The 14,202-nt window shown below is 41.2% G+C and overlaps 2 protein-coding genes across 2 annotated transcripts; one reads left to right on the top strand and one right to left on the bottom strand.

The window, feature by feature from the left end:
- Positions 1–2,327: 2,327 nt before the first annotated feature.
- Positions 2,328–9,655, bottom strand: LOC134644608 (uncharacterized). The gene is made up of 19 exons (XM_063497695.1): positions 9,461–9,655; positions 9,094–9,199; positions 8,892–8,981; positions 8,622–8,765; positions 8,383–8,541; positions 8,200–8,281; positions 7,906–8,095; positions 7,658–7,801; positions 7,257–7,447; positions 7,037–7,172; positions 6,897–6,945; positions 6,699–6,828; positions 6,423–6,597; positions 5,987–6,323; positions 5,799–5,901; positions 5,501–5,552; positions 5,258–5,390; positions 4,212–4,318; positions 2,328–2,749 (listed from the first exon to the last, which is right to left on the bottom strand). Exons 1-19 carry the CDS (start codon positions 9,653–9,655, stop codon positions 2,639–2,641), a joined length of 2,634 nt encoding a protein of 877 aa, XP_063353765.1. The 3' UTR covers positions 2,328–2,638.
- A 765-nt stretch (positions 9,656–10,420) lies between these two features.
- LOC134645004 (photoreceptor outer segment membrane glycoprotein 2-like) lies at positions 10,421–14,159 on the top strand. Its single transcript, XM_063498219.1, has 4 exons — positions 10,421–10,579; positions 10,788–11,601; positions 12,271–12,517; positions 12,668–14,159. The coding sequence occupies exons 2-4, from the start codon at positions 11,021–11,023 to the stop codon at positions 12,938–12,940; spliced, it is 1,101 nt and encodes a 366-aa protein (XP_063354289.1). The 5' UTR covers positions 10,421–10,579; positions 10,788–11,020; the 3' UTR covers positions 12,941–14,159.
- Positions 14,160–14,202: the final 43 nt, after the last annotated feature.

The following is a 14,202-nucleotide window of genomic DNA, read 5'->3' on the forward strand; positions in this document are numbered from 1 at the left end:
CGCAGTGGCTTACGTATATTACAGTTAGTTATGATATTTTTAGTGACGAAGATAATAATTTTCTCTCCGCCTTAGGTAGAGATAATAATTTATAAGTTCTTGTATTGACACCCCTTTCATTTTTTACAATCTCCAATATTTTGATGGAACTATTTTAGTTTTTACTACACATTTCCCCAATATTATAAACTCTGTGACCTCCACAACATAAACTAAAGTTCTACATCATTTGCTGCACAGCACGTTTTCCAGAGACTTACATTTAACTGCTAAAACTGTAAAATATATAACTATAGCAAAAACTTACAGATAATAATACTACTATGAACATTTTCCTGTATATACTAGATATTAAAGGGGCAACTCTAAAAAGAACGTTTAGCATAACCATCTCCTTGGACACAAGCACTTATGTGCAGCACACACATTTTGCACACACATAAGTGTATACTCACAAATTAGAGTAATGGTTTGTTTATACATAGTGACAGTCCTTAAGGAAGGGCAGGTAGCTGTCACAGCCATCTGACACGCTTCAGTGAGCCCATCTGGTGAGCTGGCCAAGGTGTCTCACCCTTTTCTTGGCCACCTAGCTTTTGCACTGCTCACAGTGCCCTCCAGTGGGTAAGACACCTGCTGCCATGCTGCACCAAGGTCTGAATGTTTCATGTTGACAGTATGATCACTGGCCTTCACGCAAGGCCAAAACTGGTGATTGTGAATGTGATGTTGTAGAATACAGAGATGAAAAATGTGGAATAGCTTTTACACTCAAGAATATTAAAAATTGAAAACATTGAAGTGTGTTTGGAAAATCCACTGTGGATTGTGTATTCTGGGTGCATAGCATCACCATCAGAGGCTCCTATTAAGACATTTTCCTTTAGGAGATTAATAATCCTGCAGTTTTCACCATAACAGTCATCGCAACACAATGACAAGTATTTATATGAGAGTTTTCCACACATCATGTGGCTATTTATATCCATCTTGCAAACTGCAGGGGTTTTTTGCATCATCTGCCGGCACATGATTTATTTGTCATTTTCGCCACCGCACTCTGATTTCCACGATGGTATCAGCTTTTAGATTAGCTTGAGTTATTGTGTGTGTGTGTGTGTGTGTGTGTGTGTGTGTGTGTGTGTGTGTGTGTGTGTGTGTGTGTGTGTGTGTGTGTGTGTACGGGTTCGTACTATCCTGGTGGGGACCAAAATCTGACTTTTACTATCCTGGTGGGGACTTTCTGCACCGTGGGGACCAAAATCCAGGTCCCCTCGGGGTTGAAAGCAATTTTCACACTCAAAATGCGGTTTTACTGTCAGGGTTACAATTAGGTTATGGTTAGGTTTAGGGTAAGGGTTAGGGTTAGGCATTCATTTTTAATGGTTAGGGTTAGGGTAAGGGGCTAGGGAAAGCATTATGTCAATGGGATGTCCCCACGAGGATAGCAAACCAGACATGTGTGTGTGTGTGTGTGTGTTGAGCTGAAAGCTGATTTCACTCCAAGACTTTGAGACAGTTTGCTTTTTAGCGTCATTAGGCGTTATGTATTATCCTCCTCGTGCATTTTTGCTGCGTTCGATTTTTATTCTCGTGTTCATGATATATTGTCCGGATTTCTATTTCCTGCAATCCATCATTTTGTACTGTACACCATTTTTGCTATGATACAGACTGTGCTGTTTGTGAGATGTGTTTTACTTCTTTTACAAAAAAAAATAAAGATTATATTGCCAAAAAACATAACTGTGCTGATATGCTTCTGGTGTCTTTGGCTACATTTGAAACATCGTCTAGCCACAAATACAAGGTCATAAGGAAAAGCCGAACAACTTCATAAGGCAGTCCCCCGGCCCTTACACAAAGAGGAGATTACACGCACAGAACTCCAAACCCCACTTTTAAATAATACAGCATGTGTGGGCTCGTGAACTGGGCACCCAGGGGAAACCCAGAGCAGAAGTGTGTCAAGCTGAAATATGTGTTAAGTTATTCACCCTGCGAACAAACCACAGAGGGAGAGAAAGAAGGAGGGAGGATGGAGGGAGGGAGGATGCTAACCCAAATGCAGTCCCTGGGCTTTGTGCAAATATGAAGAGCAATGGGCAGAAGAAAGCCTTGGGAGGTCATCCATTTTTCATGAGATGCAATGGCAGCAAAGCAAACATCCCTTTTTTTTCCAAGAGGAGGAAACCAGTGAAGAATCTAAAGTGCACAATCATTTTCAAGGACATCACAAGTGCATTTTAAATGTAGTGCATCTATACTTGAATCGAAACACGCAACATTGTTATGTTCATCATAGGAAAGTCAAAAAAGACATAATGTAACTCAGACTATTCTTTACTCGAGTCTTAGTTCATAGCAATATTTAAGAATTCATGTCTCATCAATTACTGAGTATTGCTGACACGAGACATTACAGCAGAAGATTAAGGGTGAGGTGGGACAGTACCACTGGGCAGGAACAAAGGCTGTCAAAAGTATCTGAACAGGTGATTGGAGGATGAATCTGGTGGAGGTTAACACTCTTTGTGGCAAACTTTAATAGTAGGAGTGATTTTTTTTTCCTTTAGATTTCAATTTAAATATATTTAAAATGCATCACATAAGAGGCTGTTCCTTGTCTTGCAGATGATCATGCTCTCTTCACTCGTTTGCCTTTTCTCGATCCTGCTCTGCCACTCCTTATGGCTCCTTGGGAAACCTTCCCCGAACTGCTCCAACCTGCGGGCTCATCTTTCTCTGCCTGCAACGCGAAACAACAGCAAAAACAGACACAATTACAGCCTCATATCCTGAGCAGTGATGTGGAGGACCTGATGAAATATCCTGTACCCATTAATCTTTCCCCAGGGGGTGCAGGAGACTGGGAGCACTGGGCCAGCTACTGATTAAATGCTCCTAATAGAGGCCATTCATCTCCCCCTTGAATCTTGAACGTTTCAACATGCAACATCACCCCACACAAACGCTCCCCGCCTCTCTCTGTGCAAATATTGGTGTTTTCATAAAGACAGCAGAGTCGATAGTATTTAATTTTGTGATATCTTTTTAAGCAGCCGTGATTTCTTAGTGGGCCCCTAAGATTTGATGGATGACTTTGTTTGCTCCACATGGTGAAAATCTCATTTATAACTGTGCCAGTAATCATCACGAACAGTCATGCTTGAGGTCATGTGGGGCCAAATCCAAATTTATAGTTTGAACTAATAACTGCTTAATATCCCGATTTTATTATTATCTTTAGTCGCTCTGGCACAAAGAACATGATAGTTTGATCAGTCATTAAGTGTTTGTCTTCAACTAATTTCACTCATTAGTGATTAATCTCTCTATCTGCCAATTAAGCAAATCCTACAAGTATTGTTTCTGGCCTCAGTGAACAATTAGGTAACGCTAACAGCCCTTCCTACTAAACAACCCCCTGGAAACCCACGCTTACACAGAAACTGCAGGGTAATGAATGTAATGCCATCACTCCAAACATGCACTCTACAACTAAAATAGATTGGCCCTGATAGACACATTTTTGTACAGTATAGGCTGTTCAGTCATGCTCAGGTATAATCATCATAAATTAGCATGGCCTAATTGCGTTTCACCTGCCAAGCACCATATGGTCCCTAGTTCAGAGCAAAATAATTAGGTGACTACATCCCAATTAAACAATTATCCAATGAAACCTCTGTAAAATAATTATGTGGTCATATCTGCACAGTGCTATTAGAAGTGTAACACTCAGGTCAATGCACAAGCAGCATTTAAATGGAAGGAAATGTGTTACAGAGCAGTGGCCACTTTGGTTTTGACAAATAAATGGTAACCATGTTCCTGGCATCTCGTGGATGTTTCACCTGTGCTCCAAGATGCTCCAGAAAAATTCCCCATAAAAATCAGTCATCCTGCTTACGTGATTTTGGAAAATGACATCATTGTAGGCGGAGGTCTTAAAAGCAGTGATGCTTATGCAGAGGGACGGGAGAAATGTGGGTGAAAGGTACTAAAGAGGGGACCTGCCAGGCTGTGATGTGATGAACTGAAATCCTCCGGGACTAAAAATGAGATCATCCAAATATTATTGAGCATCTTAACTGGAACAATAGTGACCCCTATTGACAATTTTTGCTTTTATGTTCTTGTGATGAATGCATAATAGACTCATCATAACACATGTTGTACATTTTACGGTGTGTGTCTGAACAAAGTACCTGATTTCCATCACTGTTTTCTCCTTTTTGCTTTGCAGTGAAGTCCAAAAAATTGACGAGTCCACAGGAATAAGGCTGACCTAGAACACGAGAAGGTCCCTTGTCATCTGCAAATGAACAGAAATGTTATCAATATTGTTTTCTGTTGGAATTTCCTTAGAAGTCATAATCCAGTGATGAACACATCACATAAATGGAGATCTTGGTAATAACAAGTCTGACACTATTATCTTTTATGCAACACTGCTCCACTGTTACGTCTTTAACCATTGTCTCTGCAACAAGGTTGGGGCATCAGTATGGGCCAACAGGCCATCGCTCCCTGAGGCTCAGCGGTGATCAGCAGATGGAGGGAGGTCTGCCTGCGGTGGTAGATGGTACACCCTTTGACAGAAAACGTGGGGGAGGGAGGGAGGGGATGCTGTTTAATGGATCACTGAATGCTGCAGCAAGGTTAAGGGAACCAATCTCTGACACCTCACTTCCTCTCCAATCTCCCTCTCCTAGCAGCCAAGCCCCCCCTGCTTTTGGTGCCTGCATCTTGCACCCCTGCAGCTCCTCTGACAAACAATTGGGTCTGCCCTTAACACACACACACTCACACACACTGCAAAAGATAGAATTGTTTTCAGAGCTCTAAAGGTTGAGCAGGCAACATGTCTTGTTATCTCTACTGATCACTGTGCACCAAATGGCTGCATAGATTCGTGCATAGTTTTAGAGGTATATTATTATTTCTTTAGACTTTTTGTGATCCGAAAATGCACCTGCTGTAACAGCAGCTCTTAGCTCTGTAGCAGCTATGAGACACCTGGAAACACTACAACTCTCAGCATCCTGTTTCCACCATTTGCCCATTTTGCAATGATCGAGCCAGGCTGAGTGAGAGGATTCATCCGTTTTTAATATGGATTCAGGGAGGCGCTCATTCTTTGTGCCCAAATAAACCGAGGTGGTTTCAGTGTTGCAGGTTGGGCTGGGGTTCACAGATGTGTAAAGAAAGGTGGAGCTACACACAGAGAAAAGGAGGGAGGTGTCCTGCTCACCCATCCCTGGCGAGCCCCTGGGTATAGACCAATTCAAAACAAAGCTCTGATGAAGATCTGTCAGCATGTCGTGGGTTGTTTCAGCTGAGGTACATGGGAGGTGTTGGCTGGAGCATCCCTGTGGTTCCTCTTGCTGGTGGCATACAGTATACAGTGTAAACACACGCACAGAGAACACAGCTGCTAATTAGATACTGAACCATAAGAGTCACTATGTACTTTAAAATTAAAATTATTACCTACCTGATGAGTTTTCTTTTTCTGGACGCAGTGAGTTGGGGCTACCTCAGTGAAACTGAAAATCAGTGAAAGGAGAAGGTTGGCTGAGTGACATTTGAGGGGCCAAGACTGATATATTCATGATCTCATGTAGCAGTTAGTTATGTGATCACTCAGTGGATGACAATTAAGCCAGATATAATTATCAGGCAGCCCTGATTGTTGCAAAATTCATACTGGAAATTCAACTTGCACCAAATATCAACCAGTTTTAGTAATTTACTTTCTCATAAGCATTGTGAGATTTATGATGACCTCTGACCTTGTGTCTGAAAGAAGGCTTTCATATGTGGAAGGTCTTGAAAGCCCGTCAACCCCGATAGTATCTTCTTCCAGAAAAACATCTGCTTCATCACCTTCTCCCACTTGTAAAATGTAAGAAAGTGCTTCCATTTCTTGGGTATCTCTCAATATGTATGGTGTGTGCAGAGAATGCAAGACAAAGCTTACCATCTGCAGAAAGCATCAGCTCTACCATGCTGTCTTTGTTCAAGCTGCTGAAGGAAATAGGCTCTGTGGCGCCATCTGGTGTCAGCACCAGCTCAGGGATATTTAGGAAAACAGCTGATGAGTGGGGTCTGTGTTCTTCTTCTTGTCCCCTGCTTTGGCTACTTCTATCCGTCAGCAGAGAGGAAATCATCTGCAGGGTCAGAGTGCTTTTATACGTGTGAAGCGGGTCCCACTTCATAAGAGGCAAGGGTGAAGCTGAGGTAGAGGATGAGGCAGAAAAGGATCTTAGATCCTCCTCAGAAGAAAAATTGTTTTCTTGAGTCTCCAGCTGCTGCTGCTGCGAATACAAAATAAAATCCAAGGGTTGCCATTATTTAAAATCCCTTTGCAATTGTATATTGCAACCAGTATTAAGAAGGACAATGAAAATATATACAATGTAAATGACAGGATGTTCTTCTTCTGGGTCAGCTGTATGCGCTGTTTGCTGTGTTTCTATTGCCATGTGCACTGGCAAAGAGCTGCATGTGAGTAGACGCAGCGCCTCGGTGGGCAGAAGCATTTGCTTGCTGTTGAGCTTTCTCTCTGTGTGCTCTGGCCACACTAGCTCCCTGAAATGAGAGTGCACGTCATAAATCTGGTGTCTAATGCATATTGTGTTTTAACATAATTCAAGCAGTTGCTCCAAGTGTGAGATCTACAACCTCAGTACCTCAACTTGGAATCTGGTTTTCTCACTTCCTTCACAGCCTTTCTGACCAATTTCACCTGCTCATCTGTTGATACTTTGCCAACTTTCTGAGCCCGGTACAGCTTTGCAGACAGCGGACATAGTGGCATTTCTGCAAAACAATGTGATTAGATGACATCTCAGTTATATCCTAATACTGTTTAATAATATCTTTCATACCTTTCTTCATCCGTGTCATCTCTGTGGTCTCAGCTCCATCTTCATCATTCTGATAAAGATTTTTAGGGAGAGTTAAAAGTCATTTCTAGGCTGTCTTGGTATGTACATTTTGTCTTGCTGTAAATGAGTGATTCACCCACATTGTTTTCAACAAGAATGTACTTTAAAGCCTCTGTGCACAGGCCAACTCCTTTACAAGTCTGGAGGAAGTATTTGCTCATATCTTCAGTCTCTGTGTGGCCTCTCTTCAACAGAGCCCAAGCATCAGAGTTACAACTAGAAGTTGAAGGCACAAATAGAGCCTGTAAGTCAGTAAGTGAGCTTTTATTTAATAATATTATATTATCAGACATATAGTACCTGCTTTGAATAAGTACATCTGCAAACAGCTTGGCATCATCAGTGGTCTCTACTGCAGGCCTGGCCCACTGGAGGTACCGTAATGCCTCTTGAGGCTGTTTCCTTGTCAGGAGACAATGGATGATGCAACGATGCTGCCAGAAGAGGGCGGGAACAGAGGCCTTTGGGCTCAGTAATAGCTTCATGGAGGCCTGGGATTGGTTGTAAGATAGTGCACAGCAATTTGTTAAGTAAATTTCTTATCAATTAAAAGAAAAAAATGTTGTAGCTCCTTTCATTACTTATTATTTGCAAATTATTAAATCACTTTAAAGTATGCACATATCTCATTTGAGTTACCTGCATGCCATTTTGGCCGTTTCAACACTAATGTTTTTAATGTTTCGTTTTCAGCTGCATACCTCAGTGTGTCCATGATCAAGCATCCAGAAGGCTCTGATTTGTTGGGAAAAGGTGGATGGAATTGTGAACGCATGACAAAAAGCCTGAAGGAGGTCATCTTTGCACTGTAGGAAATTTGCCACATCCAGGATGAAGTACATGAGCTGTGTCATAAAAGTTAAGACACATTTAACCTTGAGTAAGTGCACATAGAGAAGCAACAAATCAGTATGTTTCACAGAAAGGCTTTGCTGATTTGGATGGATACAATGGCCTGGACTGACATGTTGTCGATATGAGGGATCAGCACGAGCTTCAACAGCGCCTGCAGATTAGGGGGAGGATAACGTGGATCTGTGCAATCTCCAGACATCCAAATGCACCCATGTTGTTCGCATAGCTGTGTCACCATGCTCTGTATCAAAGACTTGAATCTTCCCATTTCTCCCTCCTCCCGTCTAATAAAAGGTAAGGAAGTTAAAGGAGAAAAAAAACAGGTAGGAAATTGATAAAGTATGTTCAGAGAGAGACTTGCTCTAAAATGAAACCCTTTCAGAGTTACCCCTGTGTTTCAAGACCAGCTTTTCGGTGGCTGTGATCCATTTCCTTCCACATCTGAGTGATACGCTTCACTTCTTGGGTCTCTGACAGAAACAACAGACAACCAAACATTAAGAACAAAAGGATTTAGAGGTATAATAACAGTTCTTCATCCCAGTTTATTGGGATGTGATGATATCTATACCAGGAAACTTTGGCAGAAGCCCCATGATGCCCCACCACTGAACCAGCTGTCCCAGCCAGATGTGTTGCATCAGCATCCTCTGCTCTCTGTTCCAGCAACCAGGTCGGATGTCTGAGGAGCTGTATGTGTCCTTGCAGACCACACATGGGACTCCCACTCCTGCATAAAGAAGACATTACATTTCAGAAAGGGTTTTATCATGTCACAGCATTAAAGATTAGGATATTTGTAACACAAACCATGCCAGAGGTGGGCTGAGCAGAGATGTTTTCTTCCCCACTGGGCCAATGTGAGCAGGTTCCTTAATTTTTGGAGTAACATGTGCACTCTAGTGAAGGAGCCGCGGTCCAGGAACATCCACAGACCCTGGCAACAGCTGAAGCCTGAGGGAATAATTAAGACACAATAGATCCAAAGATCCAAAGTATATGTTACTCAAAGTAACTTCAACTTCAAATTTAAGTTTGCACATTTAGAAAGACTGAAAATGTGATGTAATATGTACTTACATAAGGTTAATAACTCCTTTTTAGCAAACTCTGCTGTTCGCTGTACCCAGCAGCTAAATACTGGAGTGATTTCCCCCACATCAGTATAACCTTGTTGAAGATACAGTGTTAAATGAAACAACAAACAACTGTGGAATTAGAGGGTCTTTGCAAAAATTGTACAGAGCACTGGTTTCATGATGAGTGGATGTTCCTTTTCTACCTTCAGCTGTAAGCTTCCTCAACCAGCAGATGATGGCTTTTATGTTATTGCTGGCCAATGCCTCAGACCACTGACCCTCTGTGTCCAGCATCACGCTGAGCTTGTGCTATCGACACCAAGACAAGGAAGATCACACACAAAAGAGTGGGTATACTGAAAACATCTAACAACTACTTTACCTACTGCATTGCACAGGTCTTGCAACTGTAGCCCATGTAATGTGCTTAAGTGGTTAAATAGCACGCACACTTAAAGCTAGAAAATCCATTTATGTAAGTGTTTCCACACTTACATCAGGAAGAGCAGACTGAAGCATGATGATTTTAGTAAGTCTGATTTTGCATTTGTTGGGTCTTCACATACTTACTCGGTGGAACGACTGTGGTCTAGTTTTCCGCAGTGGGTCAGTGAAACTTCCCTCTTGGTCTCTGTAGTGGTGACTGCTGTTAGTTCTGTCTGCCTTGTGGATTTGCTGACTGGCCCGCTGGCTGCAGTAACGTTCTCTTCTTACACAAGCTACTTTCGTCCACGTTAATCCTCTAAGCTCACTCTCAGTTAACATTTCATTGGCTGATTTGCAGAGTAGTGACTGCATCGGTGTGTTTGCGTGTGCGTTACAGGCGGGGAACAAAATAGGTAAGAATATCAGGGGTTAAAGTGAACGTCTTAAGTAAAAAGACAGAAGAAAACTCCCATTTTTTCTTCCAGTTTAAATCTTGTTTTTGTCATTTCTGACCAGTGAAGTGTTTTTATTAACTGGCAAAGTGGTAAAAGTACCACATGCTTTTCAGATCACTGCATAGTTTTGTCATTGTCTTTTGCACTTGACTAAATGTCTTCATTTTGGATTGCCAGCTGGTAAAAAACAAAATATTTCAAAGAATTTTATAGAAAAATCAAATCAAAATGAAATAATGAAAGTAGCTGGAGCCTGACTGCAAAGTTTCTACCACTAGAGAGCACTGCAACCACAATTTGCTTCAGTTTTAAACCTTTTTTTAAAGCATTTATTATTCATGTAGTCTTCATTACAAAAAAAAAACCCCACCAAAGACTGTATGTTTATTTTTCTGCATCATTAAAAGATGACTTAAACTTTGCAGTTAGGGCAATACTGCTGATGCAAAGATGATTTTTTTTTAACTTTATCCTTTTGTAAAACTTTTACTGGTAACACACACACACACACACAGAAAGGCAATCGGCCACTACTTTCACAGTGTCGAGACAGTCAGATTTGCATAGGTGGCAGAAGGTGGGTCCAAATCCCTTATGGGGCCCAGGACTGATTAATGACTAAAGGGGATTAGGAGGAGGTTCAGGGCTTGGCTGCTAGTCTCACTCTGATGCTGCTGTGGCTGCATTCACGCTATCTGTGTCACTACGACTACTCGCTGCTCTGGATTAAATCTGAGGATGTTTGTAAGAAAACAACCTGAAAATCAGAAGGGCAGTGTTATCAAATGTTCATCATGATCACACTTAGGTGAGTGCCGTGGATTTATTTGGGATTTTAGAGGGAGGGAAGAGTTGTTTCAGTTTCTTCAATATATTTTGGTTATATATAAATCATACTATTTCTGGTTATATATACAGATGATCACATTTCAGCGCAGTGTTTCTTAACAGTGTCTCTGTTTTCTAGAAATTGTGCAGTTATATGAGATTTTTTTTATCTACTCTCACTGCTACAGGCTTACAGACCACCTACAGTACAACCATAATGCAGCATCCACACGATATCAATCTCGGCTACCAGGCTAAGCTGCTTATGAAAGGACCTTCAGAGAACTGTACAACCAAACTCCCTCTACTTGTCCCTCCACATCCCCTGGAAGATAACCTGTTCCTCTTTCCAGCTCTATCTGTGTCCTACCCTTAATCCCACCTTGGACTTGAATGAAAACTCAGGGAAGTGTTACGGGCAATGGCAGTCTTAAGAGTTAAGTTTACCAAGACCAAAAGAGACAAGCTGGCCCAGGTGCTCTGGATCCTAAACTGGATCTCGGTAATTACGGGGGCCATCCTGTTCAGCCTAGGCCTCTTCCTTAAGGTGGAGCTCCATAAACAAGGAGAGGTGATGGCTGAGAGGGACATCCAGTATGTTCCCAACACGCTTATAGCTGTGGGTCTCATCGCTTGTGCCATAAACTTCCTGGGTGGGAAAATCTGCTACGACTGTGTGGACACCACCAAGTTTTTGCGCTGGAAGCTGATCATGCTGCCCTACATCATATGCACCTTCTTCTTCACCTTTTGTGTGCTGGTAGGGGCTCTGATGTGTTACTGCATGCACTGGGAACTGGAAGAGTCTCTGAACCTGGGACTGACAGAGGCCATGAGGTTTTATAAGGACACAGACACACCAGGACGCTGCTTCCTAAAGCGCACCGTGGACATGCTGCAGGTGCAGTTTCAGTGCTGTGGAAACAACGGTTATAAGGACTGGTTTCAAATTCAGTGGATAAGCAACCGTTACCTGGATATGTCCCAAAAAGAGGTGGTGGAGTAAGTACAAACTGCAGAAACAGGGTGCTATTTTGGTAAAGTGCTTTCATATTTAAGAGGCTGTGTTAAAATGGCAAGCAGAGAAAGAAACAACAGAATTGTTATAGTTCTGTATTTTCTCATTTTAATTCAGTTTAACATCAGCGTTTTGATAGGGGTTGACTCACAATCTTGTAGACACCTAAAGTCTAAATAAATGTGTCCTTTAAAACCTCACAAAACAAATTTTGACAATTTTTTTTTACCAAGCTAACATATATTAAAACTAAGGATATTTCATCTATGTTTTTTCATTTCATTTTAGTTAGTTTTCCAAGTTCACAATCATTTCACTTAGTTTTTATCATTATTTTAGTCAAATAAAATGTTTTTTCCCTTCTAGTTTGAATTTTTAGTTGAGTTTTAGTTCATTATAATTTCCCTGCATCATATTTGATACTGATATATAATTTCTTACACTGTGCTATTGATATTCAGTAACACTTGCAGTTCCATTAAAACAGGAGAAAAAATGGGCATGGCAGGAAGCACAGATCAGCACAGTATAATAATAAAATACTGTCTAAATATATAAAAATATACTCCCAAACAATCATCATCACATTTAAAATCTGGTCACATAAGCACTTATCTATTAAGGGAAATTCTAAGCTTTGTTTCCCACTTTAGCCGAATCAGGAGTAACGTGGATGGAAAGTACCTACTGGATGGAGTCCCATTCAGCTGCTGCAACATCAACTCTCCCCGGCCCTGCATCCAGCAGCAGATCACCAACAACTCTGCACACTTCAACTATGAGCACCAGACGGAGGAGCTAAACCTTTGGATGAAAGGGTGTCGACAGGCGCTGCTGGAGTACTACATACACATTATGCAGTCCATCGGCCTCACAGTCCTCATCACCTGGTTATTTGAGGTGAGGAAACACAAGTCAGAGTTGGTGGGTTTAAAGGGAAACTTCACAAAATCTGACTAACTTTTTCAGCCACTTTAACATCTTTGCATCATGCTTTGTGTTTATTTCTATGAGCGAGCCGGTCAGTAAGGGTCTCTTGTCTCGTTTCAGCTATCAGTGTTGACCGGGGTTCGTTACCTCCAGACTTCTCTGGAAAATGTCCTGAGACAGGGAGACCCCAACTCTGAATCTGATGGCTGGCTGCTGGAAAACAGCTTCATGGAAACTGCCCGCATGAACCTGAATATCATCAAGAGCCTTGGCAAGGGTAACCAGATAGACACAGCCACTAATGGAGACCCCAACATTAACGTCCCCTCCACTTCAAAAGCACACTATGGTCCTGACAATGTTCCACCAAAGCAAATAACTGAAGACAGTTGAACTTTTTCACTCCACAGACTTCAATGGACGACATTCCTGAAGCCCACAAAGGCCCTTGAAACATATACACATTACATTGGTGAATTCTTATCTCTGTACCTGTGGTGAAGAAATGGGCATTTTGTTTGTGGAAAATATATATGAACCCTGAATGATAAATGATAGTATTTTAATATCAACACCATAATTTAAGTCACCATTAATGTAAATAAATTTGATAAATGCAAGGAATAAGTGACAAAATGCTACCAGAACACCTTAAATGTACCTTTGCATTCATTTTGCAAGTGTCTGAAACTCTGTTGGAGGAGTTGAACACCATTATTCCAAAACATGCACCCTCATTTTGTGTTTCGATGATGGTGGTCATATAAAAAAAAATTTGATAGAGACCTGGTGACATAATTTCCACCCAAATCAATCCATTCACCGAGCCCTCGTATAATGTGGACTGGGCCAAAACCATCCTCATAACTTTTCTGAAGGGTTCACAGGACCCACACCATGCTAACCAAATGTTCTCCACAGTATAACAAAGCCACCACATTTCCTCACTTTAAATTCCTTTAATTTGCCACCAGTCTGCATACATTTCTATTATTTTTCTGTAAGATTACTTGTGCTTTAATCTACTGTTTACAAATGACATCTGTTGCCTGTGTAACATGTGGTTTTTGCAAAAAAGACTCTGTACACCCGTCAGTTGCAACACTGGAATCAAAATGTACTTATATTTATTATTTGATGAAGACAACTGTGGGTTAGAAGTTCAAGCACCTGTTCTTGTTTCCCATGATTTCATCTGAGCATGCCAGAAAACCCACTCAGAAGTTTGATTTACAGCAAGAAAAAAAAAGCTCACAAATTACATTTCACAATTAAAGATCTGTAGTGATTAGTTTCTGTGTTTAGACTAGTAGTACCAATATTGGATCTTTTGGGTGCCCTTTTCCCTGAGTTGCCTAACTGCATTAGCAAAGTTGTTACAAGGATAGCGAATATTAAACAGTACTTTGTTTTCACATAAGTAGCTCAGCAGACAGAAATCCATGAGAAATTCTTAACTACTTTTTTTTATTTTTAGAATATTTAAGCCACTGCTACAATGATTATCTTGTGCCTCAGCAATGTCACCAGGTTTTAATGCTCAAATATAAACACTTTGCTGGGATGAGCTACAAAAAGTTTGACAATAAACTGTCTGTTTGAGGACTTTGAATTCTGAAAAGAAGCCTTGCTGATGTGATCTGCTTTTCCTACCT

The sequence above is a fragment of the Pelmatolapia mariae genome, linkage group LG16_19, assembly GCF_036321145.2.
Source record: "Pelmatolapia mariae isolate MD_Pm_ZW linkage group LG16_19, Pm_UMD_F_2, whole genome shotgun sequence".
In the NCBI taxonomy this organism is placed as follows: domain Eukaryota; kingdom Metazoa; phylum Chordata; class Actinopteri; order Cichliformes; family Cichlidae; genus Pelmatolapia; species Pelmatolapia mariae.

Excerpts from the sequence above, each read along its gene's own strand:
- LOC134645004 (XM_063498219.1), top strand. The coding sequence starts at position 11,021 with ATGGCAGTCTTAAGAGTTAAGTTTACCAAGACCAAAAGAGACAAGCTG. Across the intron at positions 11,602-12,270 it reads TCCCAAAAAGAGGTGGTGGA|CCGAATCAGGAGTAACGTGG; the intron begins GTAAGTACAAAC and ends TTCCCACTTTAG. Across the intron at positions 12,518-12,667 it reads TCATCACCTGGTTATTTGAG|CTATCAGTGTTGACCGGGGT; the intron begins GTGAGGAAACAC and ends GTCTCGTTTCAG.
- LOC134644608 (XM_063497695.1), bottom strand. The coding sequence starts at position 9,655 with ATGTTAACTGAGAGTGAGCTTAGAGGATTAACGTGGACGAAAGTAGCT. Across the intron at positions 6,324-6,422 it reads AACATCCTGTCATTTACATT|CAGCAGCAGCTGGAGACTCA; the intron begins GTATATATTTTC and ends TTGTATTCGCAG. Across the intron at positions 5,553-5,798 it reads AGCCTTCTTTCAGACACAAG|TTTCACTGAGGTAGCCCCAA; the intron begins GTCAGAGGTCAT and ends ACTGATTTTCAG.